Source organism: Canis aureus, chromosome 19 (assembly GCF_053574225.1).
Source record: "Canis aureus isolate CA01 chromosome 19, VMU_Caureus_v.1.0, whole genome shotgun sequence".
In the NCBI taxonomy this organism is placed as follows: Eukaryota; Metazoa; Chordata; class Mammalia; order Carnivora; family Canidae; genus Canis; species Canis aureus.
Window position 1 is genome coordinate 39,391,796 of NC_135629.1, and position 14,481 is coordinate 39,406,276.

At 37.0% G+C, this 14,481-nt stretch overlaps 1 protein-coding gene across 17 annotated transcripts in view; it reads right to left on the minus strand.

Moving 5' to 3' along the window:
* DOCK3 (dedicator of cytokinesis 3) overlaps positions 1-14,481 on the minus strand; it is a 514,642-nt gene that overhangs the window by 47,243 nt on the left and 452,918 nt on the right. For all 17 annotated transcript variants that reach the window (XM_077858742.1, XM_077858737.1, XM_077858736.1 and 14 more), the window contains 5 exons: positions 8,325-8,419; positions 6,085-6,160; positions 5,461-5,561; positions 5,142-5,200; positions 2,839-2,987 (listed from right to left, as the gene is read on the minus strand). In XM_077858742.1, coding sequence (XP_077714868.1) covers positions 2,839-2,987; positions 5,142-5,200; positions 5,461-5,561; positions 6,085-6,160; positions 8,325-8,419 — 480 coding nt within the window. The remainder of the gene's footprint in view (positions 1-2,838; positions 2,988-5,141; positions 5,201-5,460; positions 5,562-6,084; positions 6,161-8,324; positions 8,420-14,481) is intronic.

Consider the following 14,481-nt stretch of genomic DNA (forward strand, 5'->3'; position numbering starts at 1 on the left):
TAAAACAACTGCATTTCTATGTACTAGCAACAAACTGAAAAATAAAATTTAAAAATCAGAATAATTTATAATAACACCAAAAATAGGAAATACATATAAATCTAACAACATGTATAAGGTATGTATACAGAAACTATAAAACATTAGTGAAAAAAATAAAAGAATATCTAAAAAAATGGAGATACATTGCCTTCATTGACTAGAAGTATTAAGTATTACTAAGATAGCAGTTCTTTCCAATGTGATCTATAGATTACAATGTACTCTCAATCAAAATTCCAGCAAGAAGTTCTGCAGATGTTGACATGCTAATTCTGAGACTTATAGTTAAAGGAACTAGAATAGCTAAGAAAACATTGGGAAAAAAAAAGAACGAACTTGGAGGATTTACACCACTTGATTTTAAGACTAACTATAAAGCTACCATAACCAAGAGAGTGTGGTAATGGTAAAAGATAAGACACAGATCAATGGACTAGTAAGTCCAGAAAGAGAACTGCACACATATGGTCAACTGATTTTTGATATAGTCTTTTCTTTCAATAAAAGGTATTGGACATCCAAGTGGAAAAAGAAAAAAAAAAAAAGAGTCTTGATCCCTACTTCACATCTTATACAAATGTTACCTCAAAATAGGTAATAGATCTAGATATAAAATTATATAACCTCTAGAAGAAACACAGGAGAAAAAAATTTGTGGTCCTGGGTTAGGCAAAGGGTTCTCAGATATGATTCCAAAAGTATGATCTATAGAAGAAAATTACTGATAAACTGGACTGCATAAGAATTAAAAAATTTTGTTCTATAAAAGACACTGTTTGATGTAAATGAGAAGACAAGCTAAAGACTGGGAGGAAATATTTGTAAAACATATATTCAACAAAAGACTGACACCCAGGTTACATAAAGAACTCCCAAAATTCAACAATAAGAAAACATATAACCAAATTAAAAATGAACACAAGTTTTGCATAATAATTTCACCAAAGAAAGTATAAATATGGTAAACAAAAATATTAAAAGATGCTCAACATCGTTAATCATTAAATGAATGGAAATTAAACCACCATGATATACATCTATATGCCTATTAGAATGGCTAAAATAGGGGCACCTGGGTGGCTCAGTTGGTTAAGCGTCTGACTCTTGGTTTCAGCTAGGGTTATGATCTCAGGGTCCTGGGATCGAGCCTTCTATTGGGCTCTGCACTCAGCAGAGAGAGTCTGCTTGAGGATTCTTTCTCTTTCCCTCTCCCTTTGCCCCTCCCTCCACTCACATACACACACTCTCTCTCTAAAATAAACACATACATCTTTAAAAAAGAATGGCTAAAATAAACATGCAGAGAGATAATACTGAATTCTGGTGAGCATATTGATCAACTAGAACTCTCATACAATGTTGTTGGGAAATGGTATAGCCACTTTGGAATAAAATTTGATAGCACCTCATAAAATTAAACATATATTTACCACAACATCCAACAATCCTATTCCTAGATATCTACCTAAGAAAAATGAAAGTTTATATTTATGTAAAAACCTGTAAAGAAATGTTTTTTAAGCAGCTTTATTCGTAGTCAACAAAAAGTGGAAATAATGCAAATGTCTTTTAGATGGTAAATAAACTGCAATGGAATACTACTCAGCCATAGAAAAACTGACATGTGCAACAGCATGGATGAATCTCTTGATAGCATTATGCTGAGTGAAAGAAACCAGTCTCAAAAGGCTACATGGTACACGATTCCACTCACACGACCTTCTGGAAAAGGCCCACCTACAGTGGTGGAGAACAGATCAAGGGTTGCCATAGGTTAAGGACAGGGGGAAGGTCTGACTACAAAAAGGTAGCAAGATGGAACTTTTAGGAATTTAGGAAATCTTGGTTGTGGTGGTGGTCACATGCCTATATGCTTGCCAAAACTTGGAGAACTGTGAATCACAAAGAATGAGTTTTACTCTTTGTAAATTTAAAAATAAATAAGAATTAAAAAATTATTGTTTGCTGTTTCTTACTGTTATAATCACTCACTTTAAGATCACTGCTTTAACTCAGAGTCACAGGGTTGGGAGGGAACTTAGTGGGGAACTGGTACAGTCCCCAATCTGATACAGAAATTTCTTAGAGGCCTCCTGGGAACTTCTGCTTGAGAATCACCAGCAAAGAATTCCTCATCTCCTAAAGCAGGCCAGCTTACACTGGACAGCTCCTGTTACTAGCAAGTTATTTCTTTTATTAGATAAAATCACTTTTCCTGACACTGATCCCTACTGATTCTAGGTCTATCTTCTAGAGCTACACAGAGAAAGGAAGGGGCATCTCCTTTACCTTAGAGGTAGCAGAAGGTCTGCACAGAGGGACAGCTTGAAGCTATTTAGTCAAAAGCTAAGGGCTTACACCTCCTGAACCCACCTCTCTCTGTAGGGGTCTGTGTAATTCTGGGCTACCCTGAGCTATGAAGTCATCTGGTCTCGGCTCTAGTCTTAGAAATGCCCAGATCATGCACCAGAGAGGAAGGACAACATGCTTCCAGGGCCCTCTCCTGAATGAAGCTGGGAGGTTACAGTCTCAGCCATTCTCTCCTTGAACAGAAAGTTTCTTTCATATGATGCTCATTCCTTTCCTCTGATTCTTTCTGACCTCTAACTTCATAAAGAAAATCTATAAATCAATTCTGGCTAGCAAATAAGGGAAAACCCCTGAATAGGATTCAAGATGGCCAAGCTCTGGCCCATTCCCACTGGAACCATGGTCTGGCCATTTGGATCATCTGCCTGGACAGAAGGGGTCCATGCAGAGGAGAGCACCCAGAATACTGTCAGGCATTTGTCTTACCTGCTTGAAGTTGCCGTTTTTCCTCTGCTCCCAGTCCATCATGTCATGAAAGATGGGAATCATGATATTCCGCACTTCTGGCTGTGGGACCAGTGTCACGCCCAGAAAAGGACCAATCATTCCCGGAATAAAGTGGATCTTATGTTCACCTGAATAACAAAACCCAATAGATATTAGTTTATGCTTTCTTTGCTCCTTCTACAGAAGCTTCCCAAGTAGGGCCACAGTATTTACTTTCAACTGCCCTGGAAGCATCTGAGAACAAAGCAAGCTCTTCCCTATGGCTTTCTGAGAATTCATAGGTAAAACTGGCCTAACCCAGCTAAAACAAATGTTCAATAGGCACAAACTGCCTTTCCAAAGAATTCATGGAAGGCTCAGTAAACTATCTGAAAATCATTCCGAGGTCAAGGGACAGAATTCATTACGTTAGACAGAAAAGGATTTTTGAATAACCCTATGATAGTTTCAGATTGTCCTGCTCAGGGTTTATTTAGCAAGAAAAATCCATATATTTCTGCTTAAACACTATCCTTGGGGGTTCTACCTCTGGTCTAGCAGCTATAGGCCTAAAGTTCATGAGCCTCTTCACTGCCTGTGCTCATGTATGCCCAAGAGGTTTTCTCCTTAGTTAGCAGGAGCCTCCTGCACAGCCCTAATCGGACAGAATAGTTCAGGGACTGTCTGTGATCCTCCCCATCCCTGCCCCTTGTCTTCCCATTGCATTTTTGATGGTAGCACTACATCTACCCAGGCCAGCTCAGCATATCCTCCAATGTTCTTATGAGGTCTTTCCATAGGAAGTGGGTAATGCAGGTTTCCCTGTGACTGGCCTGTAATCTGAGGCATATTTCTAGAGGCCAGGGCTAGTTCAGAGGACTGTGGGATAGAACTTTCCTCTTCCTAGTAGTGGTGAAATAGAATGAGGCATCTTCTAAGAGCTCTGCTTTCAGTCCTTCAGAAACTATAAAGAGGACAAACTGCGGGCCTTGTAATGATTGCTCCAGCCAAAGTAAAATCAGTTCTTGAGGACCAGAAAATTCCATTTGCACCAAAAACCAAAATGAAGCAGGAATGGCTTTATCAGGCAAACTTGGCATCTATTTTTATTTCCTCCATTGTGAAAGCCTATCTAAGGAGCAAATGTTAGCCCTGAGGCTGACTCTACATATTCCAATCTCAGTATTTGGTACGGTTTGTTAGTACCTTGTGTTCCTGGGAATATGAATGTCAGGTTGAGGATTAAAATCTATACCCTGACTATGCTGGATGAAGGATGTAGGAATACTGAGGCTGGAAAGCCTTGGTTAAATGTATCTTCATTCATGGAGGGAAGCCTTAGTGTTAACTGGCAGGGATGCCTCATACCTTGTTTGCTGCTTCCAGGGTTAGTGATTGAGATGGTTAATGGAAAAGTAAAATTTTATGCCCATCATTCCTAAGGCCTCAGAATCATGATCTCAGTTGAAGAGTAACAGGAAGTATAATGGCCTCTCTAGCATCCTGAGAGACCACTTAGAAGCCTATATACCAAAGGATGGCTCTCCTAGTCACTGGGGCAATCCAAGGATTCTATCAAACACTGACAATTTCAGATCAAAAGCACTGGATATTAGAGAAGCTACAAATAGAAACTGCCAAAAGAAAGCGGGATAAAATCAATTTCACCTAGGGGCTACAATTCCCTTCTTGTGTGCAATCTTCATGTAATTGGTGGCAGAAACCTGATCTGCATGGTCTTAATACCAGAGACACCAAAAGTGTTTCAATATTTATGAAAATGAATAGCTGCCCTTGCTCATTTGCTGAGTATTTCCAATATCTATGCTTCTATACACCTATCATGATAAACACTGAGTAATGTATAGAATTGCAAAATCACTATATTGTATACTTGAAACTAACACAACACTGTATGGTAATTATATTGGAATTAAAATTAAAAAAAGATCTATGCTTCTGAACCTGCAACATCTGGAGTGGGATAGCACAAAGGATCTTACCAGCATGAGTCCTTAAGCTGGGAAAAACTCCAAGAGCCTTTATATTCTTCTCTTTTTGACTTCAGTTCTCAAAAAAAGGAGTGTGCATATGTGTTACTGGGGTCTTGCTTCTCGGCCTCTCTTTGCCAAGAGCTCTGTGCATGTGTGCTATGCCACCCAGCTGAGGTGTTACATTAAAGATATGTAAAGGTCTCTTGGGTCTGAGTTCGTATTCATAAATCTGGGGGAATTTGTTAGTCTTGTCACTTTTTATTTGGCTATGCAATATGTGGAAGGAAAAAATAGGGAGAAAAGACCTACCCAAATTCTGCCACATGCTGAACAGTTCATAAGCCATCATCACACGCATGTCCCCATACCTGGAAATAGTAACAGTGAAGCCAGCTTTCAGTGGAAGAAAGTTCAGGAAGGCAGGGCCACAAAATACAATAAGGCTAGCACTTCTGTTTCTAATGCTTCCTCCCAATACTGAGTCATTTGGCTGTCAACTGAACTCTCACACTTGGCTCCCTGGGAAGCTACCCAGTGAGAACCTTGTGGACTTCTGAGGAGCCTCTCACTTAAACATAACCCCATCTGGGCATGTGATAGGGAGGTGAAGAAGAGACATATGTCTTACTTATCTAGAATCTTCTTCCTCTTGGCTGAAGTGATGATTTCTAGCTGAAGGCTTGGCTGATTTATGAACAGAACTGCCAGGCTAAAATAAGAATTCCACACCTAGAGAGACAGAGAAACAGAAAACATGTGACAGCCTGAGTCCTTAACCTTGCAAAGAGAAATTCTAAATATATGGATGTAACAGAGAATTCATTTCACAATTTTAAATCTTGATTTTTTTTCTCCTTTTCAAGTATCTTTGCAAACAGAACTTTTTTTTTTCTTTCTTGACTCCTTGAAACCAGTAGTGTTGATTCTGGGCTAGAAAGCCTACTCCTGGTTGTCTGGCTCCCAGTACCTCCAACAGGGGGGCTCTTAGGTTATATCCTAGTCACTCTCAAACTTGGAAGTGGTTCAATACTTTACAAATATTTTAATAAAGCAAAAATCAGTCAGCTTGCCCCAGCTCTTAGCCACCCATCCGACACCTAGCAGTCCTTCTGAAATTCCTGACCTGAAGAATTGTTAGCAAAATAGAATGGTTTTATTTTTATTTTAGTAAAAACAAAACAAAAATAGTGAGCTTGTTTTCTGGCATCCTAGTGTTATTACAAAGATAGTGATGGATTTCAGGAGCTCCTACCTTAAAGTCAAAGTCTGTCTCTGTGAAATTCTTGTGCAGTGCAGAAGACAGGTACTGGACAGTAGTGACGATAATACTGCAGTAAGGGAACAAGGCATTGGCAGGGTTAAAAGACTAACAATAGTGTCCAATAACTTAGCATCTATGACCTATGAGTAAACATCTTGAGTACAACTTGCTCTCATATAAGATATGACTATAGAGATAGATGGCACGAACCTCACAGAAAACTGATCTTGGAGAAATGCCCCATAGTTGGCAGTACAGGATAGAAAGAACATCAGTGGGTTCTAGGCCTGGTTTTGCCATTATCTGGCTTTGGCACAACTTCTGTCTGGGCCCCAGTTTCCCTGCCTATAAGAGGGGATAGGAGGAATTAGTTGGTTCTTTAAGATTTCTTCTAGTTCAAAGAGGGATTCTAGTATTTTGAGGACTTCTGGGTAATGAATGTATATTATGGGCTTCCAGAGGGCTTAGAGTATAATTTTATTATTTTACTTGATAATAAGGGCTTATAATGATTAAATCCCTATTGTTGTCACATAGTATTATTTTTATCTATAAGTTACTTGTTTTCAGTCTTTGGTCTAGAATATTAGTTCCTCAATTTTAACCTGGGTATACATAAGGAGCAATGGGAGGCTGGCTTGCTGGAGCCGAGGTTCAAGTAGAAAGGAAATGAAGTGGGACAGGCAGAGAAGGGTTTGATTGCCTTGGGTGCCTGGCAAAGGAACACCGAGCACTCTGGCTTTGGTGCAGAAGAGGGGCAAGGCAAAAACAGTGCCTAGTCTACTGGCAAGGCAAAAACAGAGAGCCTAGTCTACTGGCAGAGGAGGTGACAAATTTGAAGGGTAAAAGCCTTGGAAGAAGAGGCTGTTCCTGTAGGATGGGCTCAGGGCCCTGAGTGCACTGAGAAGAGCTAAGAGATAGAAACAAGAGGGGAGAAAAAATAAAGAAACAAGAGGGAGTCAAATGGAAAATCCACTATTTGAGAAAATATGTATGCAACTTTGTTTATAACCATTCTTGCATTCTGTATAAAATGTTTGCAGTTTTGAAAAAAGAAAAAAGTGCCCTTTATATAAAAGGTACAAAGTGGAATGATCATGGTGATAGCTTGCTAACAAATCTAACATAAGTAATATCACTACGTTCTGCATAATGCTGACATAAAAAGCAGATCAGGGTGCCTGGGTGGCTCAGTCAGTTAAGCATCTGACTCTTTTTTTTTTTTTTTTCCAGAAATGGCCATTTTAATGCAGAAAACCATGATAATTTACAAAAGCATCTGACTTTTGATTTCAGCTCAGGTCATGATCTCAGTTGTGAGATCAAGCCCTACATTGGGTTCTGTGCTGGGCATGGAGTCTGCTTGGGATTCTCTCTCTTCCTCTCCCTCTGTCCCTCTTCCTCCACTCTCTCTGAGAGAGAGAGAGAGAAAGAAAGAAAAAGAAAGAAAGAAAGAAAGAAAGAAAGAAAGAAAGAAAGAAAGGAAGAAAGAGAGAAAGAGAGAAAGAGAGAAAGAGAGAAATAAAGAAAGAGAAAGAAAGCTGATCAGTGGGAGAAGGCAGCAGGTTAGCGAGTGGAGGCCAAATGGCCTTCTCCAGAGTAGAGGGAGACCTGATGAACCACTACTATGCTACCTGCATCACCCATCTGGTTTGCCAATTAGGCTAGAAATATGAATGGAACAGGCAATTTGGGGGCAGTCTAAGAGTGAATTATGTTGCTGGAGTCAGAAGTGGTCAGAGCCTTACAGCCAGTTTTCGGGTGGGTAATTAGCACTAGCTATGGGAGGCAGATAGTGTCTGGCAGACAACAGAAGTCAAATCAAGAGGAGGTCTTGGGATAACTACCTGAAACTTATAGAGCAACAGAGGCCAGTGGTCCATGGAACAGGCCTCCCTCAAGGAGGATCCTTCTTTAGGTATTATTATTTCACATTCTTTACATTCCTTTTCTGTCCTGACCATGACATCTCTGTCAGGCACTTAAGGCTCCATTTTGAACTACCTTTAACACTTTCGTCTTCTTGAACTTATGGTAAATGGTCATGTCCATCTGATTATGCTTCCAAATATTTTTCAAATTTACCCTGTCTTCTCTGCCCCCATGGCCTTCACAATGATCTCTGTCTTGCTTTCTCTCTCTGCCACACATATCCACACGCACATACATACTCTCTCCTTAGTCTGAGAATAGCTCTGTTGATGCTGGGTGCAGGCCCCTTCCACACTCACTTGCTTGTAAGAAGTCTCATCACCATCCAGTCCCGAGGGAAGACACTCATCTTCATCAGGTTCCGGAAGACACAGAAAATCTTCAGCAGGAATTCCTGATCCAGCAGGAAAATCTGATGTGAGACACCACTACCACTATAGCATGCATTTCCTTTACAGGGCTCTCCTGACCTCTAGACCAGGAGAATGGATGGGACTAGTGGGTTAGATTCTGGTTTCCGTTGTGAGTTATTATTTTTAGAGGCCTACATGAAAGTGAGATCTAGGCACTCTATCAGGCCAGGTGGGAGCAGACCCAAACTGGGTAGAACAGAGCCAGTTCTATACCCCAAGCCCAGTAGCTAAAACCCAAAGTGTAGAGAAGGCTACAGGCCAGCAGAACTGGTATCCAACTGGGTTTGTGAGTCTCTTTATTTGGGCCATGACCCTTGAGCACCTGACTATAAGAACCTGTCTTTTGGCGCGGGTGCCGGGGTGGCTCGGTTAGGTGTCTAACTCTTGATTTTTGGCTCAGGTCATGATCTCAGGATCCTGAGATTGAGCTCCATGCTCAGCCTGGTTTCTGCTTCTCTCTCTCTGCCCCTCCCCCCACTTGCATGCGCGCTCTCTCTCTAAAATAAATAAATAAAATCTTAACCTGCTTTCTTGGATGTTAAGAACACATTGACAGGAGAAGCATTTTAGGAATGGCAGAGTAAAGACCTCCATAATGTGCTCCTTCATTGAAGTAATGAGAATACTGGCAAAGTCAGGTTAAGCAAAGATTTGTAAACAATCCAAGGAGTGTTATTCAAGAAAAATAGTTGAATTTCAATAGAAATAGTGAACTTTGTTGCACTTTAGCTTGTCTCATTACTCTTCCTCTTCCTACCTCTATGGTATCCTCTTCCTACCTCTATGGTATCCTTGAAAATAAGCAACTGCACAACCACAGTGGTAGTGAGCTCCTGAAAAAACTCCCGCCCCAAACTGCTACTTTTCTATCTGTCTGGCAGAAACCTGGGAAGTCTCCATTCAGAGGGCTTATTTGATCTGACCCAGAGCTCACTTAGTGAAGGCTTTTTACCTAGAGTATTTATGGGAAAAAAAATCAGCCATAATAATTTAAGATTCTAGCCGTATGAAGCAGCCATATTGTTAGGGCATCAAGAAAACTGCCAAAAGAATTAAAAGAAAAATCTGGGGAATGGGATATCTCTAGGGAACTTTGAAAAGCTCTGACATACTCCTTGGTACCTAGAAGTCCACACACATGTTTAGGGCTGTGCATATTCCCAGGAAAGACCTGAGAAGCGTAATCTCTTATCCTGGCTGATTTTGAGACTCTTTGTAAAGCAGGACGTGAAAGCTAAGGCAGTAATATAAGCTGTTGGAGCACTGAAGGTGAGCCCCAACACACACATACAGACATTCAGCAAAGTATCAAAGACTTATTGACTTAAGACATTTTAGAAAATTTCTGTCCAGGTATTAGCTGACCACTGAGCTAACAGAAAGAAGATCTCAGTGGCTGGACACAACAAAGAATATAGACATTGTAGAATTAGTCCAAGAAAGTCACTAAACAAGCAACCAAATATATATTAATAACAACAACAAAACAATAAAACGTAAAAACCCCTGGGATGTGGTGGGGGGGATATAATTTCCAGAGTTGCTGAATTATTTAAATTGTCCAGTTTTTAACAAAAAATTATAAGATAAGAAGTTAAATATGGAAGTATGACCCATACACAGGAAAAAAGAAGTCAACAGAAACTTTACTTGAGGTAGCTCAAATGTTGGACTTATTGGGGAAAAAAACTTTAAAGTAGATGTTTTAAATATGCTCACAGAATTAAAGGAAATCATGCCTAAAGAATTAAAGGGAAATACAAGAACAATATCTCAACATATAGAGAATATCAATAGAATAGATAGAAATCATTTTAAAAGCATCATATAGAAATTTTAGACTTTAAAAGCACCATAAGTGAAATGTAAATCTTGCTAGAGGGGCTCAACAACAGTTTTGAACTGACAGAAGAAAGAAGCAGCAAATTTAAAAGATACGTCAGATTATCCAGAGGAATAGAAAGAAAATGAAGAAAAACAAACAACATGAGACCTGTGGGATACCACCAAGTATAAAAACATTATAATAGGAGTGTCAAAAAGAATTGAATCTTTTTTTTTTTTTAATATTTTTTTCTTTTTTTTTTTTTCTTTAGGAGTGTCAAAAAGAGATGAGAGAAAAAGAGGAAGAGATTTTGAAGAAATATTTGAAGAAACATTGGTTAAAAACTTCTCAAACTTGAAAAAAACCTTTAATCTACACATCTAAATAGTTCGATGAACTCCAAATAGAAAAAAAAAATCAAAGAAATTTACAAACAGACATAGTCAAACTATCAATTGTCAAAAATAAAAAAGAGAATCTTGAAAGCAAGAGGAGAAAAATAATTTATCATGTACAAATTATTCTCAATAATAATAGGTGACATACAAGCAGATATGATGGAGGCCAAAAGGTGGTGGAATACCATATTCAAAGTACTGACATAATGTCGATAAAGAATCTTAAATCCAGCAAAACTATCATTAAAAATTGAAGAAGAAATTAAAACATTCTCAGATTTAAAAAATACTGTGAGAATTTGTTATTAATAGAACTGCTCTAAAAGAAATACTAAAGGGAGTCTCAGACTTAAATAAAAGGACACTAGACAGTAACTTGAATCCATATGAAAAAAGAAAAAGTACTAGGAAAAATGGCTCTACAGGTAAATATAGAAGATAATATATAGGTAAGTTTGTAACTCTTTTCCTATTTGATTTACAAGGCAACTGCATAGAGCAATAACTATAAAATTATGTTGATGAGATTATAAGGTATAAATCTGTAATTTATATGATAGAGACAGCAAAAAAAGGGAGAAAGGATTGGAGCTTTAGTGGAGTGAAGTTTTTGTGTACTATTAAATGAAATTGGTAGATTGTTTTGAGATGTTAATTATAATTCCCAGGGCAATTACTAAGAAAATAACTATAAAAATACACTAACAGAAACAATGAAGGAATTAAAAATATTAAACATAAAAGAAGGCAGAAATAGAGAAATAGAGGAAGAAAGAAGATATAAGACAGATTTAAAACAGCAAAATGGTAGGTGTAAATCCTAACTTATTGGTAATTATACTAATTATAAATGGATTAAACATTCTAATCAAAAGGCAGAGATGGGAAGATGGAAAAAAATACACATGATCCAATTGTATGTGGTCTACAAGATACATAACTTTAGATTCAAAGACATAAATACATCAAAAGTAAAAGGATAGGAAATATATATGATGAAAAATGCACCCAAAATAGAACTGGTGTGGCTATTTTAAACAATAGAGACTTTAACAAAAAGTGTCATTAGAGACCAAAAAGGGACATTTTATGACAAAAGAGCCAATATGTCTGAAAGACTTAATTATAAACACATATGCATTTAAAATAGAACCTCAAACACATAAAGCAAAACCTGACAGAATTAAAAGGAAGGAAAAATAGACAATTCAACAATGATAGCTGGAGGCTCCAATATACTACTTTCAATTGTGTATAGAAAAAACTAAATAGAAGATCAGCAAGGAAGAAGAAATCTTAAAAAATACTATAAACTAACTAGACTTAACATCTATATGACACTCCTTAACAGTAGCAGGATATACATAGAAGGATATATGCATTTTTTTCTCTAGGACAGACGTGATGTTAGTCCAAAAGAAAGCCTCACTATATTTTAAAAGAACTAAAACTCATATAAAGCATGTTTTCCAACCATTATGGAAGTGAGTTAGAAATCAATAACACAAGGAAATTTGGAAAAGTAAAAAAAATATGTGAATTAAACAATATATCCCAGGTAACTAATGGTCAAAAAACAAAGCATAAGTAAAACAGGAATACTTTGAGAATAATAAAAATGAAAATACACCAAATCAAAATGTATGGGATGAAGCTAAAACTTAGAGCTTTAGTGCCTACATTAAAGAGAGTGAGGTCACAAATCAATAACTTACTTTATGCCTTAAGAAACTAGAGAAAGAAGAGCAAACTAAACATAAAGCAAGCAGAAGGAAGGGAATAATAAGTGATACAGAGATAGAAAAATAGAGGAAAAAATAAAACCAAAAATAGGTTCTTTGAAAAGATCAACAAAATTGAGAAACCAAGAAAAAAAAAAAAAAAAGAAAAACAAAAGCGAGAAAGATGACTCAATTACTAAAATTAGGGATGAAAGAAGGGAATAATTACCAATGTTAGAGAACCAGAAAGGATTATAAGGGACTACTATAAACAAATGTATGCCAACAAATTATATAACTTAGATGAAATGGACAGATTCTTAGAAAGATACAATCAAAATTCATTTAAAACTAAACAAAATCTGAAGAGACCTATCATAAGTGAAGCGATCAAATTAATAATTTAAAATCTTCACACAAAGAAAAGTGCATGACCAGATGGCTTCACTGGTGAATTCTACCAAATATTTAAACTAGAATTAGTACGAATATTTGTCTTTTTGATGATATCCACTTTCAGTGTGAAGTGGTATCTTATTGCAGTTTTGATTTTCATTTCCCTAATGACTAATGATGTTGAGCATCTTTTCATGTGTGTTTTGACTGTTTATGTATCTTCTTTGGGGAAATGTCTATTAAAATACTTTGCCCATTCTTTTTTTAATAAAATAATTTTTATTGGTGTTCAATTTACCAACATATAGAATAACACCCAGTGCTCATCCCGTCAAGTGGCCCCCTTAGTGCCCGTCACCCACTCACCCCCACCCCCCGCCCTCCTCCCCTTCCACCACCCCTAGTTCGTTTCCCAGAGTTAGGAGTACTTTGCCCATTCTTAAACCAAGTTGCTTTTTCATTCTTGAGTTGTAAGAGTTATTTATATATTTTTCATGCAAGTTCTTTATTAGATACATGATTTGCCAATATTTTCTTCCATTCTGTGAGTTGTCTTCACTTTCTTGTTGGCATCCTTTGAAATATAGTAATTTTGATGAAATCTAACATCGATTTTTTCTTTTCTTGCTTGTGCTTTCGGTGTCATAACTAAGAAATCATTGCTAAATCAAGGGACATAAAGATACACTTTTTTTTTTAAGATACACTTTTGTTTCCTTCTAAGAGGTTTATAGTTTAGCTCTTACATTTAGGTCTACAATCCCTTTCCAGCTGTTTTTTCATATGGTATAAGGTAGAGGTTAGATATTAAGTTGTTCATTATTTGCTGAAAAGACTTCTTTACTCTTTGTATTGTCTTGATAATATTATGAAAATCAACTGAGTGTAAATATAAAGGTTTATTTCTAGACTCTCAATCCAATTCCATTGATCTTTATGTCTATTTTTATGCAAGCACCAATTCTGATTACCATTATTTCGTAAGTTTTGAAACTAGAAGTGTGAATCCTCCAATTTTTTCTTTTTCAAGATTGTTTGGCTATTCTGAGTCCCTTTCATTCCTCTATGAATTAAAGATCAGATTGTCAATATCTACAAAAAGGCAGCTGAAACTTTGAGAGGTCTTGTATCAAACCTGTCGATCACTCTGTGAAGTACTGTCCTCTTAATAATATTAAGTTTTCCTATCTATTAACATGGGGTGTCTTTCCACTTATTTAGGTCTTTTTAAATTTCCTTTCCTATCTATTTTGTGTTTTTATACTATTATAAATGGAATTTTCCTCTTAATTTCCTTTTTGAATTGTTAATTGCTAGTGCCAAGAAATATAATTGATTTTTGTATATTAATTATATATTGTGAAAATTTGCTGAACTTATTACTTCCAATAGTGTTTTTATGAATGTCTTAGGATTTTCTGTATTCAAAATCATGTCATCTGAGGATATAAATAGTTTTACTTCTTCCTGTCCAACTTCGTGCCAAATTGCTCCAGCTAGATCCTCCAATATAATGAGTGTAAGTGGTTAGACCAGCTATCTGTCTTTCTCTTGTTTCTGATCTTAAGAGGAAAGCATTCAGTCTTTTGTTATTAACTATGATGTTAATAATTTTTCATAGATGCCCTTTATCAATCTAAAGAAATTCCTTTCTATTTCTAGTTTTTGAATGATTTTTATCATGAAAGTTTGGTGGATGGATT